The sequence below is a fragment of the Parasteatoda tepidariorum genome, chromosome 6 (assembly GCF_982258835.1).
Source record: "Parasteatoda tepidariorum strain Cologne lab strain chromosome 6, Ptep-v5.0, whole genome shotgun sequence".
NCBI classification, from domain to species: Eukaryota; Metazoa; Arthropoda; class Arachnida; order Araneae; family Theridiidae; genus Parasteatoda; species Parasteatoda tepidariorum.
In genome coordinates, this window is record NC_141760.1 from 30,071,495 (window position 1) to 30,088,052 (window position 16,558).

The 16,558-nt window shown below is 34.3% G+C and overlaps 1 protein-coding gene across 1 annotated transcript in view; it reads right to left on the reverse strand.

The window, feature by feature from the left end:
* Window positions 1-16,558, reverse strand: part of LOC147807750 (pancreatic triacylglycerol lipase-like) — a 54,776-nt gene that overhangs the window by 33,830 nt on the left and 4,388 nt on the right. Inside the window, exon 2 of the mRNA XM_087165586.1 lies at window positions 10,218-10,513. Coding sequence (XP_087021712.1) covers window positions 10,218-10,513 — 296 coding nt within the window. The remainder of the gene's footprint in view (window positions 1-10,217; window positions 10,514-16,558) is intronic.

A 16,558-nucleotide genomic window follows, 5' to 3' on the forward strand; every position in this document is an offset into this window, starting at 1 on the left:
ATATTATTAAATTTAGTAAAACTATTTCTCAGGCATTAGGTTTTAACTTTAATATGAAGATGCATATTTTTTTCTGTTTACTTACAAATATTTTTCCGCTGTGTCTGGGATGTTCCTTATCTTAAAAAAGAGATACCATTTTGTTTTCGCTTGCTTAAGAAAGAGTATCAAAATTTTTTTTATTAAATTTAATAAGCCACAATAAAGAAGGAGCGTTACAATGCTGCACCGTAGACATTTCCAGAGCATCTGAATGACTGTTCTTATGGAAATCACAGGAATCCGTCTCATATAACAATGCCCCCTAGAGTTCGTTGCTATCTCGAATAGAGAAAATTGCTGAAACAAGACAATAATTATGCTTTTAAAAACAATTCGCGATCACAACGAACTAAAGGGGGGCGTTTTTGTATGAGACGAATACCTGCGATTTCTATATGAACAGTCATTCAGTTTCTCTGGAAACGTCTGTAATGTATCGTGTAGCATTGCAGCGTTACTTCTTTATTGTGGATAATTAAATTTAAAAAAGAAAAATGTTTGATATTCTTTCTTATGCAAACGAAAACAAAATGGTATCTCTTTTTATTAGAGAATGGATATCCAAAACACATCTGAAAAATATTTGTACATGAACAGAAAAAAATATGTATATTCTTATAAGAGTTAAAACCTAATGCCCGAGAAATAGTTTTACTAAATTTAATGATATAACATGAAAGGCCCATTTAAACTTTACATTACATAGTTTTAAGAATCATATTACTTCAAACATTAAAATGAACAAAAAGTATGCATGTGCCTCATAAATTTATGAAATTTAATTTTGTAAAAAAAGGTTTTGACAACAATTTTTATCAAAAAATTTGTAGTTTCAATAAAAATCATTATTTAGAAACTAAAAAACGTAAAATAAAGAATGCTGACGAAACAAAAACAAAGAAACAATTCTTTTTTGTCGCCATTTTTTAGTGCTACGAAAATTCGTCTTTGGGATTTGCCAAAAACAAAACAAGATGCAATTTTATTTTTTCAGGAGCGAAATATTTTACCGAAAAAACGAAAATGTACCAATTCCCACGACATGAAACTTTATCTTGGTAAACGTACGTTTTGGAAATGTTATTTCATTTGGAATTTTATTTATCAGAGTTCATATGGTGATATGATTGTTTTGAATCTATGCTAAACTCTATATCGGCCCATTTTCCACCGAAATCCGATTGACTACTTTGATTTGAAATAAAGTGTTTTATTTCATGATTTGTTGCAAAGATTTTAAGTGTAGATTCGCGGCACTTAAAAACCGCCAAATCTGTAGCGGCGGTGGTGTTAATACGCAAGTACCGAATTTTTATTCCATACTTTTCTGAATCATATTACTTCAAACATTAGAATATACAAGAAGTATACATAAACACATAATGTTATACCATTTAATTTTTCAAAAAAAGTATTTTGAGAACAATTTTCATCAAAAAATTATAAACTAAAAAACGGAAAATTAAGAATTCTTAGGATAAAAAACGATTTTAAGAATTCTTAACATTGAAATAAAAACTTTCATATTGTTTCTTTTTTTATTACTCTTATAGTTCTTAATCAGACGTAAAAAACCATTCTGTAGAGAACTATCATCAAATAAGAAAAAAAAATATTTACAAGCAAATTTTTTATTATAAAATTCGTAACATTCACCTGTTTTATAAATCCACAGAATTCCAAATGAAATGTTCTTCGTTGTAAAATTTTATTTTCAAATAATATATGCATAGATTATCTCTTCATTACTTTTAGATAACATACCACACATCAAAAATTTATAATTGTAAGATCTCGATATGAATTTGAATATGTAGCTTAAAAACAGGATAGCTGAATTCTAGTTGAAATTATTCTTTCAAAACTAAAAAAAACTTATCAAGAGAACGATAAAAAATTATTCATAATCAGCACAAATGAGACTATTTCCTGTATACAATTCCATAAAGAAGAAGAATATTCTATAACTATTACAGTTCTGTAAGTTCTGAATTCACTTTATTCATTGGAATGACGAAAGCAATGCTGACTTCACTTTAATTTGTAAAGAATTGAAGACAGAAAAATTTATTTTACCGTAATACACTCATCTGTAACAGCAAGTGATCATGAAAATGGAAATTATGTTGTTGGTAATAGAGAGGTAAAAATTTATTGAGAAATTGTTCTTCAAATGCTTGGCGTGTTCTGCTTCAATGTTTGGCATGTTCTGGTTAATTTTTTTCAAGAAGTTCTACTTTTTCCTTAGGGAAATTTTGCTTCTTATTTGCTGCTAAGAAAATGGCGTCCGTTATTGCCAATGGTTATGTGGGAACTAATGCCTGATATTTTCAGTCTTCCGCTAGAGGGCGTACTAGAGCGTTGCAATTGCGAATTTCCATTTCAGATTCGATATTAAAAAAACATAATTGGGTGCTTGCAGTTCAAAAAGAAGATCATTTGACCTATGACGTCAGCTCCAGCTTATCGTTTATGAGCAAAATGGCGTTTTAAAGTGGCGGGAAAGTTTCTCCACGGAATTCAGAATGTTTATAAACTTGAAGTTATTTAATTACAGCTCCACATCGCATATTTAATTTGTTGAAAGATAATTTTTTATCGTCTATATCTTTTACTTTATTAAGATATATTATTCGTTTATGTATTTATTGTAACCCTGATGTATTTTTGTTTGTGTACCTGGCACCTACGATGCATAAATATTAGTTTGTTTTTGTTCAACGTGTCTTCATGCCTGTCCTTGGGTTAAGTAAGAAAAAGAGAAAGAATTGAAATCCTTGCGAAATAGTCTTCGTGTAAGAATATAGAAAGCTTCACTTAAGATAGCTGATACTTGACAATCTTGCCTTACTCAAAATAGAATAGAAAGAACAGTTGCTAATGTAAACAAATGTCACGTTTCAACAATCAATCAGGATTGAGATACCCACACTACGTTAGTTGCAGGTATCCCATTGTAATTTTCAGAACTATATGCGCAATCAATGTAAAGTTGTCAAATGTAAATTCATTGTTAACTAAAATTTTCGATCCATCTGTGGATAACTCTAGTCCTTTATAAGTAGGTAAATTTAGTTGATATTTAAGTAAAACTTCTTCAGCCGGATGATAAATATAAGGTGTAGGTATTGGTTTATAGATTATATGTTCTTCTTCATGTTGAAAAATATTATTAAGTTGAACTTCTACGTTTACTGCCATATCTAGAGGAATTGTCCCTGCAAGTACTTAGAGAGCGTCAGTAGATGCAGTCTTGTATGCCTTAGTGAAAGATAGAAAAGAAGTTCCTTCCATTTTTTTCAATCTATTAACGATTCTTACCTGTTGGGAAAACCAAATTTTCGCTCCATAGAAGAAAAGTTTCTGAGTGCTGTTTAGGTAGATCAGGGCCAATCCCCCAGTCGACCCCAGAGATTCTATTTAGTTTAGATTGAAATTTAATAACTTTGCTATAGATAAAGTCAAGGTGAGGCAACCAGGAAAGCTGATAATGCAATCTAAATCCCAGATAATCTATGGTTTCCCTCGTTGCATTGTTAGCCCCACAGAGTTTTATAGTTGGTCGTCTTGAGAGCCGATTGGCTTTGGAAAATACAATCGTGACAGTTTTCTTGGTACTGAATTGAAGATTGTGAGACGTAGCCCAATTTTCAAATTTCGTCAAAATCATAGTGGCTTGGGGTCCAAGTCTATCAAGAAATGTTCCGTTGAGAATTAAAAGGAAGTCCTCAGCGTATGCGATTATTTGCTCATTAGTTTCCCTTTTCATATTTAAAAGAGTGTTCGCTATAACAGTTGGGCTGAAAAGTTCGTAGGCTAAAACATAGATGGGGCTACTATTATTAAAAACATATGATTTTTAGTTAGTTCTATCCTTCGAAAGACACGTGTATAAATTTGACAGCTGTCGGACTAACAGTTTGTGAGATATAGTATTTTTAGTGAAGCAACTTTCGTTAGTTTAAAAACAATGGATACAAGGGAATTTCGCGTTTTTATAAAGCATTACTTTCTAGCAAAAAAAAATGCTCTTGAAGCCAAGGCTTGGCTTGAGAAACATTATTCGAACTCTGTACCAGGAAAATCTACCATTGAGAAGTGGTTTGCTAAGTTTAAATGAGGCGAAATGAACACTGACGAAGATGCACACCGTGGACGCCCCAGAGAAGCTGTTAGCGAAGAAAATATCAAAAAAGTCCACAAAATAATTTTAGATCACCGTAAAGTGAAGTTGATCAAAATATCTGAGACTTTAAAGATATCAAAGGAAAGTGTTAAAGATATCGTGAATGAATATTTGGGTATGAGAAAGCTCTAGGCAAAGTGGGTGCTGCACGAGCTCACAGTTGACCAAAAACAACAACGAATTGATGATTCTGAGCTGTGTTTGAAGCTATTTAATCGTAATAAATCTGAATTTATGTGGCGATATATGACAATGAGTGAAACATGGCTCCATAATTTCACACCGGAGTCCAATCGACCGTCATCGAGTGAACTGCACGAGAAGAACCAACTCCAAAGCTTGGAAAGATGCAAAAGTCAGCAGACAAAGTTATGGCGTCAGTATTTTAGAATGCTCATGGTTTAATATTCATTGACTATCTTGAAAAAGGAACAACCATCAACATCGACTATTATATAGCGTTATTGGAGCGTTTGAGCTATGAAATCGCAGAAAAACGGCCCCATTTGAAGAAGAAAAAAGTGCTGTTTCATCAAGACAATGCACCATGTCACAAGTCAATGAAAACAATGGCAAAATTATATAAATTGGTCTTCGAATTGCTTCCGCATCCACGGTATTCTCCAGATCTGGTCCCCAGCGACTTTTTCCTGTTCTCAAACCTCAAGAGAATGCTCGCTGGAAAGAAATTTAGCGCCGATGAAGAAGTAGTCACCGAAACTAAGCCCTATTTTGAGGCTAAAGACAAATCGTAGTACAAAAATGGTATCGAAAAATTATATGACAGCTATAATCGTTGTATCGCCCTTGAAGGAAACTATATTGAATAATAAAATGAAATTTTATCAAAAAAAGTTTTTTTCTATGTTAGCCTACGAACTTTTCAGCCCACCTGTTAAGTTGCCATAAGATCAGTTCAAGACTTGAACCCTGTGGGACTCCTCTTGCTAGAGGCCTCTCCAACTTCTCATTCTGGATATCAAACAGGATCCTTCTGTTGTCCAAAAAACTTGAAATCAACTTAACCAAGTCATAGGAGCAGTTGCAGGAATTCAATTCTTCTATAATTTTGTTCCATAGGACGCTATCAAAGGCACCTTTGATGTCAAGGGAAATACCCAGTGCGTGATGTTCATTATCCTTCATTTTCTTAGTTCATAGCTGTGGTAGTCGATCTACCTCTCCGAAAACCGTGTTGATCTGTATGTGGAATGTTATTAGATTCAAGGTGAAAGACTAATCAATTTGTTATTAATTTATCCAACTCTTTCCCCTAAACCGGAAGAAGAGAAATGGGACGATAGTTTTCAGGTTGGTATAAATCCTTTCCAGGTTTGGGGAGAAGAACTAATTTAGCTTTTTTTCCATAATGTAGGGAAATAATTTAACAAATGACATTTGTTAAGGATTTCAATGAACCATTTTTGTTCCAACTAGAATATGGATTTAATGATTTCAGAGGGGGATGCTATCGGAACCTGCAGCTTTATTGTTCTTTATACTATTAACAAAAACTGTAATTTCATTCGTAGTAAATAGTTGATCTTTGTTACAGATCTTAATTACTTTCAGGTTCCAGCAAAGGGGTCCAATGGGAAATGATATTCCAGGATAGCTTCAACTGTGGTTTTTTTAGTGGTAGTGATAGTTCCATCTGATTTATGTATCTGTTTAAAGTCATGATGGCTTGTCTTGAAACATGATCATGAAACTTGTCTCTGGTTATCAAATAACCAGGACCAAAGCATTCTTGGGTTGTAATATTTTTAAGATAATTCTTTAGTCTTTCCTTTTTCGTTTTTTTAATGTTTCTTTTATAGATAGCTTTTTCTTTTTTGTATTCAATTTGTTTCTTAGTTCTAAGTTGAAGATCCTTTTCAGCTTGAAAAAGTCTCCTTCTTGCTCTCAGCTTCTTTCTTTGTATGGAGAGATCAACCGACCACCATTTAGGGCTATGTTTATGGCTCTTACAGATTTTCTTTTTTGAGCTATGACAAATATTGGTAATCTTCTGAGTTACATCTTCAAGAAAATCGTCCAATTGAGATGTAGTGGTTATCTTTGCTAGAGCGTCTTTCGTCTCCATCACAAGCTTCTTGAAGGATGATGAGAATGTAAAGAGATCCAAGTCAAGATAGTTTATGTGTTTCAAAGCAAGAGAGGGTGTTTTTTCCAAAGCTATTGATATAATTAAGAGCCTATGATCACTCATTGTTTCCTCGTCAGATACCTGCCAATCTGTTACCTCGACGTCACCACGGGTAAGTGTGACGTCAATCCAGCTTCGGCCAGTGATTGAGTCAAAGGTTGGAGGAGAGTTAGAGTCATTTTCGATATTCATATCCATTAGGACAATAAACTCCCGAATTCTCGACCTCTGTCATCCTCCACAGGGCCCCACAAGTAACTCTTAGCATTGAAATCTCCATTGATAACAATTGGTAAGGTCGGAAGTTGCATAAGATGCATTTGGAGTTCATCGAGTGAAGGCGCAATCACCGCCGAAGGGGGAACATAGATGCTCACAAAGTAAAAGTTGAAATCCCGTATTCTAATTTCGCTGATTATTAAGTCTCTTTTAATAGTAATAGGTAAAAAGTCAACTATTTTATGATTGATGAGAATTGCTGCTCTTGGCCTATGATCACCAACAATTATATCTATTCCTGTCTGAAATTCTGTAATTTTATTATCTATGTTGAAATAGGGTTCATTTAGTGAACTTACAGCAATCTGTTTAGAGATAAAATCTGCGGAGCGATGAGCATTAGCAAAATGGGAATGGTTAAGATTAATGTGAGCTATTTTAAGTTTGTGAATATCTTTATCCATAATTTATTCTTTTAATAATCTGTTCTCTCTCCCAGATGTAGGTTTCATAGTATTTATAGAGTGAGCTATGGTTTGTAGGAAGGTTTAAGTTGTATCTCTGATTCGATTGTTTACAATTAATGCACCTACTTTTGGCAGTGCAATCATCAATCTTGCTGCTCTTACTGCCACAGTTTGCGCATACCTCTTCTGCTTTGCAGTTTCTTGCTATATGACCAAAAGAGCAACACTTAAAACATTGCATGACTCGTATATATTCTTTTATTCTAATTTTTGTACCTACCCAAGTTTATTTTTTCTAATCGTAAAACTGCCCTAAATGTATCTGGATCTGTTTCGATAACCCAGTGGTTACCATTCTTTGCCCTTAATGGAAACTTAATGTCAATGATTCCGTGTTCAAGGGAATTAAGTTTTTCGACCAATTCTTCCCTAGTAAATTCCTCTTGTACGTCATATAGTATAATTCTTGGATTCCATTTCTTTGGCTTACCACAAGTAAAGTCCTTTCCCAGGTCTCCTTTCTCAATTTCGTTTCTCAGTTTTTCTATTTCCTCCTCCTCGCTTACCTGCACAAAAATGCCCACCATTTCTAATCTTATTCACACGCTTGACTCCGATCTTAAGTTTAATTGGATTAATCTTATTGGTGATCTCCTGTCTAGTGGCATCGGATGAACTATCCGGATTTCTAGGGTGAATTAGAAGGACGTGCTCTTGTTTGCGTCATGAAAAGGTAGATTTCAAAGTTGGTCCCACAGCAATGGCTTGAGTGGAAGTACCCGATGCAGTCACCGCAGCAAAAGTTGGCTTTAACTGTTTAACGATCTCAGATCTCTCATGTATCTGTCCTCTCAAAGCATAAATAAAAGCATTCTGTTAGTTTATTAAGCTAAGAAATGAAGCAGCGCAATCCAAGATGCGTTCCTTTGAATCTTTCGAGAATTTGCTACTAGTCTTTGCCAGGAGAGCACTGAGTTGTTTTTGGATACTAATCGCTTCCTTGAAAAAGTCTGTCTTGGGATCTAGAACATCGGGGTTGACCGTTGAAAAGTCCCTAGCTTGCTCCAGCAGCTCATCCTCGGAATCCGATCCAGAAGAAGAATCACCCATCTCCGGATCAAAACCTCCTCGGTTCAGGCGGTAACTCTATCCCCTTCTCAAAGGAGTAACCGAAAAAGCGTTCGAAGTAGGTAGAAGGTTCGAGTCAGCAAGATCACCGAGACCGAGAACAGCTTCTGCAGAGGACGGTGAAAACAGGACCGGGGGATGTAGGCTAGTTTAGAATCAGTTCCAGTTAGATGAACACTTAAGGAAGACACAGATGGTTACAGATGGACTCTACCAAGGAGCAAATCTTACAGCGAGTTCAACACTGGGAAGCATATCAAAGGAATGTACACAGCACAGCGGATTGATCCAAGATGTCGGGGTATCAATAGTGAATCATCAGTCAAGACAAAAAGTCAGTGATGAAGATCAGTGAAGTACAATGTTCAGTATGAGTGGGACGTAGATCGTCAGTGAGCAATCCAGTTAATAAGAGACAACACTTAGCCAATAGAGCCCAATTGTCAACAGATAATGAACTGCGGAATCAAAACAAACGCTTGCAGCACGGAGGTAGATCCAACGAGCCGACAACCCAGTAGTGCTTCAACAAACAGAATCCAAAAGCCAATAGTAAAGACAAACGAAGCACAGTGATCAAAATCAATGAGTTGTAGAACGTCTGTGAGCAATCCAGTTGATAAGTAGCAAAGCGTAGCTCGATGGTTCCGGTTAACAATAACTGGGAAAATAATTCAGCAAAGTATCAATCGATCGGATGATGGACCGGAGAATCAAAACAAGCACAAGTCACGTGAGGTCAGTTTGTAAACAAATAGGATTTCAGCAGTTTTGCATCCAATGCTTATTAGTATCATATCAAAGTACGGGCCTGAGTAATAGCTTAGAGAGCGCTATAAAACTCCCATGAACAGTTCAGAAAGCAAGTAACGATTAGTGTTCAGTATAGTCAAATCTAATAGTAGTCACAAGGCACTTGCAATGAAAATATAAAGTTCGGAATTAAGCAAGATGACTGCTCACCAATTTCCACAAGAAATGTCGAATCACAGGTATTTTCCCAGGACAGGAATTCGCTCGTTGAGTAATTCCGAAAATTAAGTTCAGATAAATATCTTGAAAAACATTGTTGTTGTTGTTCATTTACGTCGCACTAGAGCTGCACAATGGGCTATTGGCGACGGTCTGGGAAACATCCCTGAGGATGATCCGAAGACATGCCATCACAAATTTGATCCTCTGCAGAGGGGATGGCACCCCCGCTTCGGTAGCCCGACGACCTGCGCGCGAAGTCGAGCACTTTACAGTAGCACAGTTTAACGAGGACCAATACCGCACACCCTCGGTCCCTACGCAGACTGATCCAAGTGGGTCACCCACCCGCACACTGACCGCAGCCAGTGATGCTTGACTTCGGTGATCTGATGGGAACCGTGTCACGATCTGTCCACTGCGGGACGAAAAACATTGAGTAGGCGTTTCACTAATGCAAGATGGTCGCCATGTTTAACTGGCGTATTTGCAAATTGAAGTATTAAGGTTCAAGAAAAACTAATATCACATCCCATACGTTAGAAAATCTGTAGAAAAGGGGTTTAAAACAATTTAAAACTAATTAAATTCAATTTAACTTAGAAAAATCACCATTTTGAAATGTAAACAAAAGAGCTCGAAAAAACACGTCAAACTCTCAGAACGAGGTGTCTTTACCGTTTACGATAATTGATGTTCAATTCCGGAGTCCTGTAATTTGAACCCAATCCAGAAGACACGTGCACTCGTGGATCAAATAGTGGAAAAATTTTGCTTTCGTGGAGGACTTTTTGAGGGAACTAACCCGAATTTGTGTTACTTGGAAAGGAAAACCATGAAAACCTCATACGGTTAGCCTGATGGCTAGGTATTTTCAACCCATGATCTGTCTACCACCGAGGAAATTTTACGTCAGTACTGTGCTCAGTGCGAGCCGGGTGAGGAATTTGTATCGACAAGCCATCGCTGGGATTCGAACCCGGTTTGCCTCATTGGAAGGCAAACGCTGTATCGCCCGAGCCACCAGGGCTCAATATAGAGAAACTGTACCTACCCTTTGCCAAGCTACGCGACAAATACTCTCTATTATTCCGCCAGTTATGATTATGGTCTCCTGTTCTGGATCAAAGGTGCTGTTTTCTGGCAGTTTTCCTCCGCATTTGTGTAAAGGTTCAGCTCTTTCTTTGTTTTTGGTAGTAAAAAGCCAGAATTCTGAGTATGGCACATTCGTATCTGTTCCTTTATATATTGGGGTGAAAGCCTCTGGTATCGATGTATTGCAATGCTCGAAATCTATGGTTTCAAAGCATGGCTCTCCTTGCATTAGAAGACTCAAAAAAGGATCAGAAGCTACCGAGAAAGTTAATATGCATCATTATCAAATAAAAGCATTTTAAAATGAAAAGAGTACACTTAATATACACTACCTACAATAATAGAAGAGACATTAAATAAATAATTCCAAGAAATTGAAGCGGTAAGATAGGGGTGCACAACCTTTTTCAGTGAAGGGCCACATGCACAGCAGATTGACCAATGAAGGGCCGCATGCCAAAGTGTTTAGACCGACATATTGAAAGCAATTGTTGGTGGTGATTGTTATATAAACATCATTGTTTATATAACACTAAATTCTTTTTGTCGGTTTACCTTGTAATCTCTTTGCAGAAAATACAATACTTTAAAGCGTTTAAAATTAGAAAATGCAAAACTGATTACTTAAGAAGGAAAACAGAATTCGAAAATCAGAATCAATTTATCAGAAAAAATTTAGATAAATTGAAATAATTAAAAAACTATGGAAAAATTGAAATTTTTTTTATCACACTACAAAATACAGAAGTCCATTTAAACATAAATTGTAACGTTAAATTTTTTTTCATAGAATTAAATTTCAAATAAATAAATATTCTAGTTATTAATATAAATTCAAGTTAAATACTTTGATTTAAGGAAAGTTTATACGGTTAAAAATTATTAAAACTAAAACAAAACCCCTTAAGTGGAAAATAAGATTTAGCATTTATTAGGGACTGTACTTTAAGATATTACTTTTTCAGACATTTTTATTTTAAATTAATAATAAGAGGCTGAGAGAGGAAAGAAAGAAAGAAAACACATTAAATTTTAAGGAACTATATTCCTTAATAATAAAAAACTATTAAGATACTTGTTTACAACTTTTTATGACGAATATATTTTTAACATAACACTTACTATTTACAATTAATACACAATCAATTAACAATCAATAAAATTTACATTACTTTACGAAACTTATCTTGATTAAATTTTTTATACAGTTAAAATTTAATGATATACAAATCATTTCCCAGCATATAATCATAAATGATATAAAATGCTCCAAGAAGGTAGAAAATGGTTTAAAAAATTTCTTAATGGTTATACTGTAATTTGCAAAATTTTTTAATATTGTGATAATTTTATCTACTTGATCATGTGATATTTTTTGAGCCATTAAATGAAAATGTAATGATTGTATTTAAAGACTACTCTCTAATTTTGAACAGGCCAAATTCATTCTGGAAAACAGTCTTTCGACAGAAGCTGTTGTTGTGGGTAGTATTAAACTTAGAGCAAATAACATAATCAGTTTTGGAATTTGTCCTAGATGGTGTTCTTCCTTTCTGGGTTTTTAAATCGCGGAAATACAAATAGCGATGTGTTATTTTTTAATTGATTGAATATGAATTGCAATGTGTTATTTTTTAATTGCTTGAATACGAATTGCCATGTGTAATTTTTAAATTACGTAAATAAAAAACTCGATGCCTGTCAAATCGCGTGAATACGAATCGTGTGGCTTTTAAATTGCGAAAGGACTACTCACAACACTTGATTTTTAAAATGCATGAATATGAATCGCGATATATGGTTTTTAAAACGCGTGCATATTAATTGCGAGAAAAGTAGCAAAGGATGATATTTTAAACGCCAGAACACAAATCGCGATCTGTGATTTTAAATCCCGTAAATACGAAACGCGATGGATTATTTTTAAATCTCGTTAATGTTAATACGAAATGCAATGCGCAATTTTCAGAGAGCGTAAATACAAATTACGATGTATGACTTTTAAATTACATGTGAGAACAAAAAGAATAGGTTCGATGTGTGTTGTTAAACTTGCACGTGTTCATGGGACTAAAGAATTATGCCGTGTTTTGAATTATTTTTTTTGCGAAACGGACCGCGTTTAATATAAACACATCTCGTTTTTTTTTCCCGGGAAGGTGTTGATTTGGCTAAGGTACGTAATTACTTTTTAAGTTACGAAAAAAAATTAAAACTGAATCGAATTTCGCGAGTTGTAATATTGTGTGAAAATATCAGGTATATTCTAAATCACAAATAAAAATGGAGCAATAACGGGAAAGAAGAAAAAACACGTTCGAAAAACCTCTTAAAAAATGCGTGTTAAAATCGGTACAACGCAAATGATAAAATCGGTACAAACAGAGCACATAAAAAATAATTATTTTAATGCTCGATTCAAAACTCGCTTGCTGTCAAACCATAGTATTAAAAATATCATAATCTTTTTAAATCACAGGGAAAGCGTAATAACTACTAAAACAATGACCAAAATACTTTTATATTTCAGATGAAATTGGAGTAAATTAAGTCCATCAAAATTTTATGTAATTTAAATGCCGGATTTGAAATTAAAATGTCGCAATAGCGTATAAAAAATGTTGGTACTTTCAAAACCTTGTAAAAATGTGTAGTAATAATTTCTAAAATAACGATTGAAAAATAATTTGATTTGCGATAAAATCGTTACAAGTAAGCCATGTCAAAAAATGGTTACCTAAATGAGCGATTCTTTACTCGCAATTCGCAATAATATCGTGGTAAAATATCGAAGTTTTAAAAACCGGGCGGAAATGTGCAGCAATAACTGTTGAAGAAAGGATCTAAAGTCATTTAGATTTTCCATGAAGTTTGCACAAATAAAGCGTTTCATAACTTTCAAAAATCGCTATTTCAGAAACTACTTGAAAATGGGTAGCAATAACTACTGAAAAGTCATTGGCACATACGAAAAGCGTCAAAAGTGGTAATTAAAATTCGTAAATCGTAATAATGATGTATTAAAAATATTGGGATTTTTAAAACTATGCTGCAATCCGTAACCATCGAAAAACTACATTGATTGAGATTGGGTGCGTCAAAAACTTAAAAGTGTAAATTTAAATTACCGAATTTTTTTTTATTATTCTTCAAAAACAAATATTTAATTTTTTTCTCATTTTGTTCAGATTGCAGCCGCGGGCCGCACATCGAGGGTTGGCGGGCCGCATTTGGCCCGCGGGCCGCAGGTTGAGCACCCCTACGGTAAGATATTACTTCATTAAAAACTTCATTCGCTTCAAAAAATTACAAATTGAAAACAACAGTCGACATGTTTTAAGCGTTCAAAAAATAGACATCCATTTTCAAGATTTGCAAGATGTGAATGAGAAGGAACAAAAGTGATTTGAAAAATAAACGTAATGTTGCCAACAAAAAAAGGAAAAATAAAGGTGAGAAAACCTGAGAGAGAAAAAAAAAGTGAAAAATAAAACAATAAAAACCACAGAGACCGAGAGGGGCAAATCATTGTAAATTGCATTACCACGCGCTATGGAAAGATGGTGTGGAACAAATATCGTTAACAAGGGAATCAGCATTCATATGAACGAAATAAGATTCCAGGACATCAAGAAAAGCTAACACGACTGGAGAAGAAATAATTTTGGTACTGTCGAAATTGAATTTGTTCCCAAGATTTCAACAATGTGCAGCAATTGATGATTACTATTACTTAATTTTAATTACTATTACTTAATTACTATTACTTAAATTTTATTTCGTTAACAGGTCTAAAAATAGCTTTAAAACGAAAACAGCAGAGAATATTAAAAATTTTGTAACAGACGGGAGGAAAAAAAATTGCAAATTAACAAGTTTTCTGTAAGAATTAGAGTTTCAGGTCTCTTGAGTTTAGCAAGAGCGGAATCCACTGCAGAAGGACTAAATCCACGGAATGGTGGAAGTTAAGTTCGGAATTTAAGAAAGAAGAGTCATAATACAAGGCTAAGTGCGAGGAAAATAAAAGTATGAAATGAAGAAAGTCTTTGAAAATTTAAGTGATTAAAATTAACATGAGCACGCAAAGAGGCGGGAAAATGTTTACGACAAAGAATAATCACTTTTTTTATTCCTTACCCTTCACGTCCACGTCTGGTAAGTTTTGAAAACGGGATCCTGTTTTTTGAGTGCCTAAAACATGTCATCTGTTATTTGTAATTTTTCGAATAAAGTTTTTAATCAAATAATAGTTTTTTTTACATTTCATTAAATTTCTATAGAAATACTTAGAGGATTATTTCATAATTTTAGAGGTGTTTAGATGATATTCAATAAATTTTAAAGTTCTTAGATTAGAGTAACCGACAAAAAATGAGTAACGAAACAAGCAGCACCTAAATCCAGAAAATATGATGACAAACTTGTATCGATTACTTTGGTTGTCATTTGTAATAATTGCTTAAAATTTCTTCAATTTTTAAACATTTTTGATATGAACATTTTTATGAATTTTTTTTTGTCTTACGTTATTTTGCAATAATTTTAAAAATATTTAATAAAAAGGCAAAATTTTGTCGCAATGTTTAGTTAATAACAAAATCATAATTTTAAAACTTAAAACAAAATCGTTAAAATTTACTATAAAGAGCATTTAAAGTAATTCTTTCATACGAGAGTTGCTATTTATATTTCTGGCCTAATAATAAAAAAACAAATATTCAGGATCGAAATTGGTTTTATTGTTTTTCAAAATATTCTCCATGATGATCAATACACTTTTGCATGCGTTTGAACCAATTTTTAAAGCACTTTTTCCAGTCCGATTGAGGTAACTCCAAAGCATGCGTTTTGAATGCATCAGCCACTTCTTCGGGGGTCGAAAATCGTTGTCCACGTAATTTATTTTTGAAATGTAGGAATAAGAAGAAGTCATTGGGTGCCAAATCAGGGCTGTACGGCGGATGACCCATCAGTTCGATCTTTCGCTCCGTTAGAAATGCCTTTGTTTGAGTCGATGTGTGAGAGCTCGCATTGTCATGATGAAGAATGATTCGCCTGTTCTTCTGCTTTTTTCGAATTTCTCCGATGACTTCTGGCAAACAAATGGTCGTGTACCATTCAGAATTGACCGTCCTGCGTTGCTCTAACGCCACTGTTGCCACATGACCGTTAATGCCGAAGAAACAGGCAATCATTTGTTTCGATGTGCTTCTTTCTCGAACAACTTTTGTTGGTTTTGCCTCGTTTTGGAAGACCCATGCAGTTGATTGCTGTTTTGTTTCCGGCTCATATGCATAGATCCATGATTCGTCACCTGTGTAGATGTTATACACAGCCTTTGATGTACATTGAACGTATTTTTCCAGCATTTCCTTGCACCAATCGACACGAGCCTTTTTTTGAGCGTTTGTCAGATTATGCGGGATCCAACGCGAACAAATTTTTTTTACGCTCAAATGTTCATGCAATATTTTATTGATGCTAGTCATACTAATGTCCAAAGACGCCTCTATCTCACGGTATGTCACATGACGATCTTGCTTTATCAGTTCACGCACAGCATCGATCTTTTCTGGCACAACAACGGATTTTGGACGACATGCACGGGATTCGTCCTGGATCGAACATCGACCACGATTAAATTCGTTATACCAATTTTTTGCAGTGCTGTAGGATGGCGCTTTATCGCTGAATAAAGAATTAAATTCATCGAAGCACTCTTGTCTTGACAATCCACGTCGAAAGTTATGAAAAATAATGGCATGAAAATGTTCACGATTCAATTCCATTTTTTGAAAGAGAAGAACTTTTCAATTTACTGTCAACAACACAAATGAAGCTATAATGGTAAATCGTCTGTTGAATTTATGTTTAAAAATATCAAACTTTCGAATAAAGTCGTCTACCGTCGCCTAGCAACACTTACTGTTGCCAAGGCCAGAAATATAAATAGCAACCCTCGTACTGCGCATGATCGCAAAAATTGACTAATTTCTTGTCATGATTTTGTTGAGATTCATTTTTGGTAAGTAATGAAAAACAATCCTTTTGGAATATCTTGAAAATTTATAAAGATTTTAGTAATTTTTTAAGTATTTTTTTTTAACAGAAAGCTCTGAATAATAAGAAATTTTCCACAAATATCATTATGTTCTATTTGATAAGATTTATTAAAAATTACACCAGCATGATGAATCATATCCCATTAAAATAGGTTTTCTTTTTCCAATGCTTTGTTTTTTTCCTTGTGCCATCACAATTTGTTGTACTGACGATTATTATAAGGTATTATCATCTGTT